The sequence below is a fragment of the Agelaius phoeniceus genome, chromosome 10, assembly GCF_051311805.1.
Source record: "Agelaius phoeniceus isolate bAgePho1 chromosome 10, bAgePho1.hap1, whole genome shotgun sequence".
In the NCBI taxonomy this organism is placed as follows: Eukaryota; Metazoa; Chordata; class Aves; order Passeriformes; family Icteridae; genus Agelaius; species Agelaius phoeniceus.
In genome coordinates, this window is record NC_135274.1 from 23,072,758 (window position 1) to 23,086,569 (window position 13,812).

Here is a 13,812-nt window from a genome sequence, read left to right on the forward strand (position 1 = left end):
CTAAAGCAATAACCTACTTTGAAGCTCAGTGCCACACTCTTACCTGAGAGTGGTGCAGGAACAGGATCAGCAGCAGCCAGGATGGAGCAGGGCAGAGCTGAGCATGTGCCTCAGGTGCTGCTGGCTGCAGGATGAGGGCTGGGCTGAGGGGCTGCAGCTGCCTGGGTGGAGCTGGAGAGATGGGAGACCTTGCTCTGTGGGAGCTTTCCTTATGGAGCTGCCTTTTATATATCAGCACATGGTGATCATGAAATGCAATGGACAGGCTCAGTGACTTGATGAAAATAATATGCCTTCCTCAATAAGTTGGCTGCTCTTGGTTGATGAAAAATGGTCCCTCTGGGTTTCTTGTATGGTAGCATGAATTATTTGGAGTTACCTCCAGAGCAGCTGAAAGGCCCCTCTCAGAAGTTATTTTTCCCCTGAATCATCCCTGCCATCATGCCAGTGCCCTGTGGGATGTCTCATGGTTCCTGTGCAGCCTTGTGCCAAGTATCAGCGGCAGGGTCAGCACCCACATCACGGCCACCACCATGCCAGCACACCAAAAGCACCAGTTCTCATGCCACCAGTTGTGCTGCCCAGTGGCTGCTCTGTGGATGGGATCTTGGAAGGACCAAGACCACTCAGCTGTGTTTATGTCCTGCTGAACAATGTCAGTGACTGTATAATTACACAAGTGTAATGACTGCCACACCAACTGCACAAGGGTAGCAGACATTCAAGGAGAAGAAATTATCCTCTGTAGAATGCTCGCTCTTTCAAAAAAAACACTGTGTTGTCTTGTTTTCTTCAGAAATTGCAAACACTCTTGATTAGGGGGAAGAAGAGAAATCTGTCTCCAAATTAAACAGTTGTGACAGGGAGGATGTACCCAACCTCTCTCTGCAGTTCCAGAGCTGGGCTGGCTGTGCAGGAGCACTGGGAGAGCTGCATTCCTCTGGATAAAGGGGAACAAGGTGCTGAATAGCTTGAACTGCCAAGGAGTAACTGAGTAACACAGTTTTATTGTGCAGTCAGATTGTTAAAAAATAGTAATAATTTTAAAATATTAATAATAACAACAACAATAGTAATAATACAGTGTGAATGCAGCAGATACTAATATATATTATATATATGTTTGTGCATAATACATGCTGGCACCTAATGCTGATACTCTCAACCTATTGCTGTACCCAACCCCTAGTGAAAAACAGCTCTTCTATTTTGGGATCCAAGTAGAATAATCAAAAACTCCAACATTTTATACATATTCATTTCTTTGCTTTAGCATTATCATTGTGTATCAATAACCATCCTCTTCAATCATTATCTTGTCGTTGGCTAAAACAAGAGCTGCCTACAAGAAGAAGTGTATATATATATATGTATTTTTAAGGACATGAAAGAGAGAAACTAGATACTTGTCTTCGTCAGAGCACCAGTTTCATAAATCATTCAGGCCTGCAGTTATCTGTGAACGCCATACCTTTGCCGAGTGCATGCATTTTTCATCAGCTTTGAATAATGACTGTCGGTAGTGCTGGATGGATGATGGAAACCTCTTGTGGCTCCTGTTGGGCTGCTTTACAGAAATCAAGTTTTGAAGAGTCCCATTGCAAAGCAACCCACATTCAAGTGAAGCAGTGAATGGAATATAAAAATCCTCCAAAAGCAGGAAAACAAGCACCATCAAATTCAGCTTAAGAGATTCAACAACTCTGTGTTTGTACAGTGTAAAAACAGCACTTAAGGAAGAGCAGCCACCTCATAACATTTTTATAAATTATTCATTCCCCTCTCTGTACTAAACTGATTGCAAATTTGAAGTAATTATTATCTTCTAAATGGAGAATATTGGTTGATAGAGAGCTCAATAATTACTACGTGTTTACTCAGTGGTAGTATAACAGCCTTAACCAATTCACCCATATGAACTTTACTGGGGTCTTTGGGACAGGGGCCTAATCAGTGTTAAATATGCAGGACCCTTTCAGCACTTGTCCTGAGTAATATTTGGAGAATTTGAGACTAAGTACATCCATTCATTTTTTAAAAAAAGCTAATGGTTGTTTTAATAAATCAACGTGTCAGGGTCAGGTTTTTATTAAAAATTATCCTGACATAGTAAGTGCACAAGGAGTTCAAAAAGTATTGAAGTCTGATGAATCCTCCTCCCAAACATTTACAGTTAAATACTTTTTGCTTTTCTTTTCTTCTTCTGCACCGTTAGTTTTGCAAATATTCTTTAGAAGATTTAAATATAATATTTTTTAAGTGTTAAAATAAGTTATGTTCTCTATGTAAGACGTCTTCAAACTCCTCTTGCCTGGGTATGAACAAAAGCAGGGATGATCAGGACAGTGCTCATGCCTGGATCTGCAGAGCAATAATGCAGGATGAGTGTTTGGAGATTGGAAGTTTGGGGCAGGGAGAGGTGTAGCCTTCTGTGGCATCTTCCTCTGGGATGAAACTGTGCAGCACCGGTCCAGGATCCCACGTAAACGTCTGGCTGGTTTGAAATATTTCCTAGTGGAAATATTTCTGATTTTTAAGCCAAGAAACAGGGTAAGGAGGGTCACCATGCGATGTCTCTGTGTTTCTGATGTTGCCTGCAGTCCTGACACCTCCTAGCACCTCTGGGAAGGTGGCACCTAGGCAGCTTTACTTTTTCCATTTCCCAACCTCTTTTTCCTTACACCTCTTCCTCTTTTTCCAACCAGGCGTTTGCTACGCTGAATTCGGCGTGCGCGTCCCCAAGACCACGGGCTCTGCCTACACCTACAGCTACGTCACCGTGGGGGAGTTCGTGGCGTTCTTCATCGGCTGGAACCTGATCCTGGAGTACCTGATTGGGACAGCTGCAGGTGCCAGTGCCCTCAGCAGCATGTTTGACTCACTGGCCAACCACACCATCAGCCGCTGGATGATCAGCAGCGTCGGCACACTCAACGGCCTGGGTGCGTCCTGCTGGGCACAGACACCTCCATCAATTCGGGCAGGAAAAGTAATTGGAAGCTCGTCAGGAGTCAGACATGGATATTAGGCTTCATTCATTATTTACTGTCTGGCTGGCTCTGGTATTTTGCCTCAGCAGCCTGGCGCACAGGCAGGATTGGAGGGGATGGGATATGGGATATTTTGAGCCCCTTTGGGATGAGCTGGCATTTAGAATACGTGCACAGAAATAGTCAGTCGAATGTCAGAGGGTAGGGGCAGCACAGAAACCCTTCACCTGGTGCAAACACTCTGCTTGGTCCCCTTGAGGCACACAGAATTTTGTTAGAGGACACAAGCTGGTGTCTGTTGTATCCTGGGGACTGGGGGCTGTGGTGGTCCTGTATGACCAGGAGCTCCAGCAACAGTCCATGAACCCTACCAGTAAGCAAACCAGCCAGCTGTCCTGTACCTGTGTCATGAAAACTTCATGGCTGATTGATTTTTAATGAGTACTTGGCAGATACATGTTATGCAAATTGGGACACTGTCATTGGTCTGTTGCTCTCCCAAAAGTCTGCAGAGTGTCTTGAGACATCAAGATTTATCACCTTAATTAAACGGCTTTAGCTAGTGGAGACATGGGCCTCTGGAGACCACTTTTGCAATGAGACCAAAAGAGTTCTGCAAAAACTTCAAGGTCTGAAAAGTGTTTAAAACTCCCCCACAGAGATCCTGGATATTCTGTGGATGGAGAGTAGCACATCTCTTTTCTCTCACCTAGGGAAAGGAGAGGAGTCGTACCCTGACCTTCTTGCTCTGGTCATTGCTGTCATTGTCACCATCATTGTGGCCATGGGTGTGAAGAACTCGGTGGGACTGAACAACGTGCTCAATGTCATTAACTTGGCAGTTTGGGTCTTCATCATGATTGCTGGTCTGTTCTACATCAAAAGTGACAACTGGGCTGAAGGGCAATTCCTGCCGTTCGGATGGCCAGGGGTAAGTCCTGGGAGCACAGAGGGACACACAGAACCTAGGTGCTGCCACATACTCAGCCTTGCTCATGGTGTACACACCCCCATTCTGCTGCACCCTCCAGATCCCAGCCCTGCTAAATCCACCTGGGCTTTGGCCAGGGATCTTCAAATCCCAGGAGTGCAGGCTTGGATCCAGACCTGCTCTTTCCACCAAACCCAAAGAGTACAGCAATGCTTCATCTCCTAACTCCTCTTAGCATAAACACAGAACTTTTCCAAAATGTCCTTCTGCAGAGTCAAACTCCACATGGAAGTATCCCCAAGGAAATGCCACTAATTGCCAGGCAATGGAGCAAAATGCTGTGGCTATCTGAGACAGGGAGCTCCAGAGAGCTGGCTCAGCCTCTGCGGAGCGGGGAGATACTTTTGTTGGCTGGTTTTCAACAACAATGTTCTCAAGCATTTGTTTTGAGCACTTCATAATGCCACCTGCCAGCACTTATTTTATGGATGTTCCCTCAAAGCTTACTGAGAATTTGGACATATTTGGCTTTTTTAGCTTGCTTGCACTGGTTTTTATCCAAGGATGAACAGAGACTGAAAATATCTCAGCTGGCCTAAACCCAAGATAATTTCTCAGATTTACACTGCTCAATTCCATTGGGGTTTTGTGCCGAAAAATAAGCAAGAAAGTAAAGTAAACCACGAATCTTGATTATTGAAGGGGTCCCAAACCTGCATATAGTCCCTTCACCTTCATACAGTAAATCAATGCCTCTTTGCCAGAGAACAACAGTGGGGAGATGAACTCTAAGGCTCACTTGAGAACAGAGGTCATATTTACCTTTGGGTTGTGCTTGGGTTGTTATACCATACAATAGGAGTGAAAAAGAGAAAATGGAAAATATCTGTTTTGCTCCAATTCAATGTACCAAATATCTCTTGGCAAAAAAAAAAAAAAAAAAGTAGTTTAAAAGATATATGCAAGATATATGCATACCCAAAACACAAAAAGCCTCAGTAGGGTGGTCTCATCCTTTTCAGCTGGTTTATTGTCTCACAAGTTGTTTGTAAAAGTAAATCCACCACCAAGCACAAGTGTGACATCCCCAACAGTGTAAGGCATATTTTAAAAGGATCATTACAGACAGTCCCTGAAAAAGGGGAGTTTTACTGTGTGCAGTATCTCTTGACAGCTGAGATGACAGAGGTGTGATGGACAGGTGACACCCAGCAAGCTCCAAGGGTTTCACAGCTCCAGATCAGCCAGGCTGTCTTCACCCTGCTCCAATGTTCCTTTCCTATAAATGTCCTCACTAATATTGTATATTTTTAAAAATCACATTTAAAAAAAAAATAACCAAACAGTACAAATAATTCCTCATCCAAGTGCTCCAATGTGTGATCCTAACCTGTCTGCAGCTTCCAAGCAAAACAGAGGTTGTTTGGGAAGCGGTTCACATCTGACGGCTGCTGCTCTCTCCTGCTTCCTCTGCGAGCGGATCTTGCTGCCACATGAGACATCTTGCTAAGGCAGAACATGTAAACATGTTCCAGATCCCTACTCATAAAAATGGATTTGGGGTGGAGGATTGTTAAAGCAAACCTGACGTTGGTTGATTGTCTCCTCTGACAGTGGCAGGATCTCCCAGCGTATTCAGGCACTGCAGGTTTGTGGGGTGAGCTGCAGATGCCTCCATGGCTCAGGGCACAGGTTGAAATCTTTTCCCCAGTCAGATTGATGGGTTAGGGGTGCTCCCAGGGTCAGTCCCCAGAGCTACACCCCCTGACCTGTGGCCACTCACCCTTTAGCTCAGACAAGGCACAACAGCGCTGCTCCATTTTTGCTCAGCTCCCTCTCCCTGGCTGGGTGCCAGCCTCCCTCCTGGCACCCAGATGTTTGATCCTCCCCACAGGTGCTCAAGGGGGCTGCAACCTGTTTCTATGCCTTCATTGGCTTCGACATCATTGCTACCACGGGAGAGGAGGCCAAGAACCCCAACACCTCCATCCCCTACGCCATCACAGCCTCGCTCGTCACGTGCCTGACAGCTTATGTGTCTGTAAGTAGTCCCTGCACAGGTGTGAATGTGCATAAATATGTATGGATGCATGTAAATATATATATATATGTACCATGTGAATCCTTCTGGGCACCTGCACAGTGCCTGCCAAGGCTCCTCTCCGTTTGTCCCCAGGCTCCTGTCACCTGACAAGACCCCTCTGCCAGCTGCAGGGACATGGTGGCAGGCAGTTTTTTTCTTGTCCCCATCCACAGCTATTTTTGCACCCAGGAGAGAAGCAAAGAAGGAGCAGCAGCACTGCAGCATCCTTTCTCCGTGTTTCTGGGAAAAGCAGCACTGCCTCTGCTGGAGATATGGGAGAGGATCCAAGTGAGGGGAAGGATAGGCAGGGATGGCTGTGTGAGATTGCACTGCTCTGCACCCCAACAAAAGCATGCCTGTGCTCAGAGATTTTCCTTGCAAAAGAGCAAAAATTAGTTATGAAGGAGATAATTCTGATAATTTCAAAGAAACTCGCCTCTCCTGCATGGGAGTGGGCTTCTCATGAAAACAAATTCTTTGACTCAAATAGGGCCAGAGTGTTGCTCCAAGCAATGCAATCTGGATTTGGGGTCTGCCCCAGCATTATTTCCCACACAGGAATGCAGCCAAAGTTACTAACCCTGTTACTAAGCCTGCCAGTCCCACCAGCCTCACCAGTCCCACTTGACTCCTGCATCACCCCTGAACTGAGGTTCAAGCACCCCCTTCTTGCCTTTGAGTAGCAGACACTAAGACCCCACAGTTTTCTGGATTAACCACCCTACAGCAAAGTGTAAACAGACCTAATTCCAGCATTTTACATCCCCTCCACCCTGAGAATCCCCAGAAACCCCCAGTGCTGGTGCTGACAGCCCTGTCCTGCTCCTCTTGCCTTGCCAGGTGAGCATGATCCTCACACTGATGGTGCCCTATGATGCCATCGACACTGAGTCCCCACTGATGGAAATGTTCGTGGTCCACGGCTTCTATGCAGCCAAATTCATCGTTGCCATCGGCTCCGTGGCTGGCCTCACTGTCAGCTTGCTGGGCTCCCTCTTCCCAATGCCCAGAGTCATTTATGCCATGGCTGGTGATGGGCTGCTCTTCAGGTCAGTCATACCCACGCTGGCATTTATTTCTGGCCTCTTGGGATCTGAGGGGAAACTGTGCTGGGGGGTTTGGGGGTTTCACACTGTCACTACAGGGAGCAATGGGCATGCACAGGCATGGTGGGTGCAGAATGGGGCACAAGCCAAAGTGTTGTCCTGAGGGGAAGATATCAGGAGCAGTCTACCCTACAGTTTATCATTTGGTGCTGTTACCTTGAGATTCTGATTATGTGGGGATGAGTGTTTAATTCAAGAGCTACTTGAAAAGGAGAGCAGTTTACATGGATAAAATCTGTACTTATTTGCAAGTATCTGAGTGCTCATTGCAGAGCTGGTCAGACCCAGATCTAACTCCAAATTCAACCTCAGCAGTGTTGCCAGTCCCCACTTGTAATCAAAGTTCCAAAAAGCAACAAGACCTGAAGGGATCTCTGAGACTGTCCCCTGCAACCAGGGAAGGGTTATTGCAACAGGGACCCTCTGTGATTTTAACCTTCTGTAACTGTTCTGTGCTCCAGGTTTTTGTCCCACGTCAGCTCTTACACAGAAACCCCTGTCGTGGCTTGTATCGTGTCTGGGTTCCTGGCAGCCCTGCTCTCCTTGCTGGTCAGCCTGAGGGACCTGATTGAGATGATGTCCATTGGCACCCTGCTCGCCTACACGCTGGTGTCCGTCTGCGTCCTGCTCCTCCGCTACCAGCCTGAGAGCGACATCGACGGCTTTGTCAAATTCCTCTCCGAGGAGCACACCAAGAAGAAGGAGGGCATCCTGGCTGACTGTGAGAAGGAAGCTTGCTCCCCTGGCAGCGAAGGAGAGGAGTTCTCTGGCCCACCAACCAACACGTGCGGGGCAAAAAATCTGCCGTCGCTAGGAGACAACGAGATGCTAATCGGGAAATCCGATAAATCCGCCTACAACGTGAATCACCCCAACTACGGCACCGTGGACATGACCTCGGGGATAGAGGCAGATGAGTCTGAGAACATCTATCTCATCAAGCTGAAGAAGCTGATCGGCCCTCGGTACTACACGATGCGGATCCACCTCGGGCTGCCGGGCAAAATGGATCGCCCGACAGCGGCCACCGGCCACACCGTCACCACCTGTGTGCTCCTGCTCTTTGTCCTCATGTTCATCTTCTGCTCCTTCATCATTTTTGGGTCAGACTACATCTCTGAGCAGAGCTGGTGGGCTGTCCTCCTGGTGGTGCTGATGGTCCTGCTCATCGCTGTGCTGGTGTTTGTGATCTTGCAGCAGCCAGAAAACCCCAAGAAGCTGCCCTACATGGCCCCGTGTCTGCCCTTCGTCCCTGCCTTCGCCATGCTGGTCAATATCTATCTCATGCTGAAGCTCTCCACTGTCACGTGGATCCGATTTGCTGTCTGGTGTTTTGTGGGTGAGTACCAGGTTCATTTATTTTAATTTTTTCTCTGGCACTCTTTGGGAAGGGTGTTGGTAATAACAGCTTCCCTAATTAGAGTGCATAGGCTGATGCCTGGGAAATACCCAGTCCTTCTCATCTACCCCTTGCCATCCTGAAGTTTTTAGAAATCTCATTTTATCCAGCCCCTGAACCACAGCAAAATGGAAAATTACACCTCCAGAAAACATCAGTTTCATGGAAGAGAACGACTCCATGCAAAGGTGACTATTTTGATGGCTTTTTTGATGCAAAGTAGGCGGGTTCTGGAAATTGCCTCACAGGCAGGTTTTGTACAGAAATCAGTTTGATTTCTTGCTCTGTCACCCACTTGAGCTTTTCATCAGCCCACACCAGTATTTCAGCACTGCTTTCCAAAGTCCAGAGCTGCTCAATCCTAGAATCCCTGGGAAAGTCAGATCTGTAGACTGTAACTCCTTTTAGCTCAAGCTCTTAACTTCTGGGAGGAGCATCTAAGGACTCACAGACTCTGTTGTGGTTCCTTTTTTCCCAAATTTAGGCTTTCTGACACATAACCAGGAATCTAGCATATCCACAGTGCTTTACTTTGCAACCTACTTAGTCCACAAACCCAAGAGAGCAAAGTAGATCTCATAGCTCCTCCAAGCTGAGCCATTGGACAGGGGCTGTCATCTGCATTTTTGGGCCCAAGAAGACACACTCAGTGCTGTTTTGGCCCTTTAGGTCAATAGTCGAAGCTGCAAATCCAGGGAAAGCCCTTCTACCTGGAAGAAAAGATCACTCCAAAGCATCAATTTAATCTGCTGTGATTAAGCACTTTCTCCATGGGTACGACTAATACCTCTTGAGCTGCCAGCATTGAGTCAATTAAACCGCTGCATTAGGTGTGATGAGCTCCACCAGCCCATCCATGGCTGTTGGGGATGGGACATCCCATTGGTTTTTCTGGCACAGATGTGTGGTTCTGATGCAACCTCACATCAGTCCCCCATGGCTTGTCCATGGCATGTGGAGTCTGGATTGTCTATGCCATAGGTTAATCCCATGATCCACCGGAAATCAGATCTCTGGATGTATTTGCTGCCAGTGAAAGCATTTGTGCATGAAGGTGAAATCAGGTAGGGCTAGCAGGGCTAGTGAGTAGCTGGGCTCCAACCCTCTCCCTCTTGCCCACCGCAGGTCTGCTCATCTACTTTGGCTATGGGATGTGGAACAGCACGCTGGAGATCAGTGCCCGGGAGGAGGCCCTGCACCAGAGCACCTACCAGCGCTACGACGTGGACGTCGACCCCTTCTCCGTGGACGATGGCTTCTCCTTCGCCCCTGAGGGTGAGAGCTACCCGGCCTGGGGTCCTTCTGAGGACAAGAGCTTCTCGTACCAGCAAATGGCGGGCGCCAAGGAGAGCCATCGGACAAGTGGCAGGTCGAAAAGCAAAGGCCGGCACAAACCGCCGTCGGATGCTCTGATCGCCAATGACGAGCTGGACTACTCGCCCGAGTAGCAGGACAGGCGATGAGGAAGGGTCCCCGTGGCTCCCCCATCCTGCCCCATCCTCCCCGGGTCCTCCACCACCGCCCTGCTCACCTCTGGTACTCGGGACACGCTCTGCGATTGCCGCTGACCCCGAACCAACCCCGCCCGTGGCCCGTTCCAGCTCCACCAGTGGGGTCTTGCTCTGGTGAACGCTGGCTGATCCCCCAGCACCGGCTGATCTCCCAGCACCAGCTGCACCAGTGAGGCAGCGGAGTGGGAGATGTGCCAAACCAGGAGGGTGTTGAGAGGTGGAAGGAGCCGCAGGAGGGGACAAGTCAAATTGTCCCTGGGGAAAGTCCACCCAATGGCCGCAGTGGTGGGATGCCACTCTAAAATTTTTGGCACTTCCTTGGCATGTGTGTTTGTTTCCTTTGATCCACCTAGAAATGGTAGCTGAGCCAGAGGCACAGAGAGGTGGGTAGCTACAAAATGGAGATGGACACACTCTTCCCTGGGAGTAGCTCAGAGATGCATAGTTGGTTCCATCACACAGAGTTTCCCGTTCTGGCATGCTGCACAGAGCAGTGCTTCCCCCACACTCCAAATCCCAGTACTGTTATTCAAAATTAGTCCATGTCTCAGTCCAACCTTTAAGTCCCAGCATGGCCCAACGCCCCAAATCTGAGTCTGGGAGCCTGATTCCATTCCTGGTCGCAGTGAGGGCTGTGACCCACTCCTGGCTTAACCCTCTTTGTACAAATGGTCAACGAGGACCACACATTCCTCTGAGCATCACCAGTCTGAGGTTGGGCACTGCTTCCACCACCTTGTGTCTTTTACAAAAATGACTGTGCCGTCATTCCCTCACCGTGCTGGCCACCCTCCAGTGCTCACTCTGCCCTCAGTGCTCCAGACACCCATCCATGCCCTCACAAAACAGCAGCATCCATGGGTCAGCCACGTCTTAGCGGGGCTGGGCCATGGGTAGCAAGCAGAGAGGACTTGGCAACTGAAATCTGACTCCCTACTGCCATCTGCACCTTGTACAATATTCTCTGGTTTTGACCTTGGCTTGGTGAGTGCTGTATGAAAAACACTGAAATGCTGCTCATTCCGTAAGTGTCCGTATTTCAGTCTGAAACCAAACAGAGCTGGTGGCTTGCGGGGCAGAGGTGGTTAGCAGGTGGATGTTAAAGCCCCTGCACATGGCCATGGCCCCCAGAAGTGCCATCAGACTCCCTGCTGCCTGTGTCCCCACAGAACCGTCAGTCAGCACTGATGGGGTTTGGTCAGTGATTATCAGCAGGTGCAGTTGTGGAGCCCATCATGCTTCATATAAAACACTGTGGTGGAGGAACATTTTTTGAATAAACAGTAACAAAAACCCATCAGGCAACAATTCCCATCCTCCCCCCAGCTGCTGACTGCTGCAGATGGATCCATCCCAGGGGCTCCAGTGCAGCCCAGACCAACCCCCAGTACCACGGGCTGCTGCTGGCATCCCAGGGGACAATTTAACATCAACAGGGGCAGGATTTCCAATATGGAAATATCCTCGTGGATATTGAGAATTATTAATGCTTTGGTACACTGGATGAGGCTCAGGCTCCCAAAACACCTGCCTGGCACCCTCTGTGGGCAAGCAGGTGCAAAGGGTGCCTGGACCTGTGCTCATCCCCATCACTCCTGGGATGCAAAGGCTTGATGGAGACACTCTGCCTGGGGCTGCAAAAGTATCCCTCCAGCTCCTGTCCCAAGCAGTGGCAAACTACAGTCCTTCTCCCAGTGGAGAAGAACATCCAATTCTGCAGATCTTAACCTGGAGTGCTCCAGGCAAGCCAAGGGAAGTTTGGCTTCTGAAGCAGCTTCAGGGTGGGAGTGAGGATTTGGCTAAAGGACCTGTAAGCTTTGCTGTGGCATTGACTCCTGCTGCCCACCCTTACCTACCATGCTTCTACAAGGAGAAATCCTGAGTGTGTCCCACTGAAAAGCTGCTCACGGGCCAGCTCAGGAAACCTCTGCTGCAGCACTGAGCTCCTCTTGTGACAGTCACTGCCCACCCATGCTTGGCTGCTCTCGTCCTTGATGCCTTAGAAGTACCCAAGAGAGATGGCACCTCGCAGGTCTGGCTGTGTGTTTTCAGGGAGAAAGATTGATGCTATTTTCCTACCAGCTCTTGTACTATACCATATCCAAGGTAGTCATTTTCGTCCTGCTTCCACACGGTATTTGGGCATCTGTTGAGCCACAAACTCATGCCCAAGCACCCTGCTGGGTCAAAGCCTGCTCTTCTTGCAGCCTTAATCTCTTGTTATGGAGCAGTTCCCAGTACCAGTGTCTGTCGTCACGTCCGCTCGAGTCACGCTGTATAATTTGACAAGGGCTTGACCCCTTGCTCTTTGGTGTCTGTAGGAACTTCTCCATTAGATCTGAGCAGCCTTTTGGCTCTCCCCATTCCCAGTCACCTGTCCTCCTTCCCTTTCCTGGGGAAGATGGCTGTGCCCCATCCTGGGACCACCAGGGAACAGCTTTTGATGCCACCACGGCATGGTCAGATGTGGATTGGATGGGCTGCTGTCAGCCCTCGCCATGCTGGGGGTGGGAGCTGTTCCACATCCCACCCAACAGAGGTGTTTAAGGAGAAGGTGACCAAGCCACAGGTCTTGGGGGTTTGCCAGTGGCCAAAGGCTGGGTTTACAGGATCCCTGCTCCCAGTTCTGGGTGGCAGCTCCTGGGAGATGTGTGGGTTCAGCCTCTGGCAACTCCTGTGCTGGCTCTTGTAGCTGCATTGGGCTCTTCAGTGGGCCCAAGCAAAGGCTGAGAAGGCAAAATGTCCAGGTGTGCCCATCACCTCTGGGCACTGCTGGCCAGGGGCTGGGAAGAGGTGCAAGTGCTCCTTTTGCTGTAACCCCGATTCCAGCCCTTCCCCGGGGTGCCCTGAGGGAGGTTCTCACATCCCTGAGCCCTCAGGAGGATGTGGCAGAGCAGGACCATCCTGCTCTCACCTCTGGTGAGAGGCACAAAGCCCCTCCGTGCCTGCCTGCCCTCCACAGGGCACACACCCTGAGGGGCCAAATGCATGGTACAGGTGGAGCATAAATACCTCAAACCTTCCAGGCCGGCTCTGTAAGATCTCAGCCCCCTCCACAAATTCACTCCACAGTCACAACCCCTCAGTCCGAGGCCCAGCACTCCAGCATCCTCCACATGGCAGCGAAATCGCACCCCAGCAACATGGGATGTTGTAAATCCAGCTTGTAAATGACTTTCACTTCGTTTTGTTCAGTCTTTCTGATGTATATCTTGCTTTTTTTTTTTTTTTTTTTTTGCAGGTGGTACTTTCTGGTGTAACAATTCTCTGCAGTTCTGGTATGAAGTTGGTGTATTTGTTAAAAGCAGTTTGTTCTATCAATTTTTTTTTTTTTTTGTGGTTTCCAGAAGCCCATTGGTGCATTGTACAATGGGGTCTTGTAGTGTGTCATGAGAAAGAAAAAAAATATGCAGATATGTTATGGAGTGATTTTTATTTTCAAATGACTGTGGTGTTGACAACTATACATATAATACATATATATAATCAAGATACTAAGAAAAAAAATCTAAATTTACCAAAATCTGTATATTTTAATAAATGCATAAAGCTTTATTGTGTGCCTTTACATTTAAAAATCAAAGAGGAATTAAGGGATTTGTAAAGAAAGCCAGAGAAAAATGTGTCCTAGAATTAGTTTCCATAGTAATGTAAATCTTTTAAATGAAAGACTAAACCAAAAAGTAATAATAAAAAAAATTCCCATGTAAATTTTGTTTAGCCAATCAGTACCTGAAGTTCTGATATTTTTTCAGTGCTTAATTGAAGCTAGAAATTTACAAAATCTTTCTT

At 48.5% G+C, this 13,812-nt stretch overlaps 1 protein-coding gene across 2 annotated transcripts in view; it reads left to right on the top strand.

The window, feature by feature from the left end:
- SLC7A14 (solute carrier family 7 member 14) overlaps nt 1–13,575 on the top strand; it is a 30,134-nt gene extending 16,559 nt beyond the window's left edge. For both annotated transcript variants that reach the window (XM_054639599.2, XM_077184154.1), the window contains exons 3-8: nt 2,706–2,942; nt 3,704–3,921; nt 5,816–5,962; nt 6,845–7,053; nt 7,572–8,449; nt 9,635–13,575. In XM_054639599.2, the coding sequence (XP_054495574.2) occupies nt 2,706–2,942; nt 3,704–3,921; nt 5,816–5,962; nt 6,845–7,053; nt 7,572–8,449; nt 9,635–9,957 (2,012 nt within the window). In that variant the 3' untranslated portion in view covers nt 9,958–13,575. The remainder of the gene's footprint in view (nt 1–2,705; nt 2,943–3,703; nt 3,922–5,815; nt 5,963–6,844; nt 7,054–7,571; nt 8,450–9,634) is intronic.
- Nucleotides 13,576–13,812: the final 237 nt, after the last annotated feature.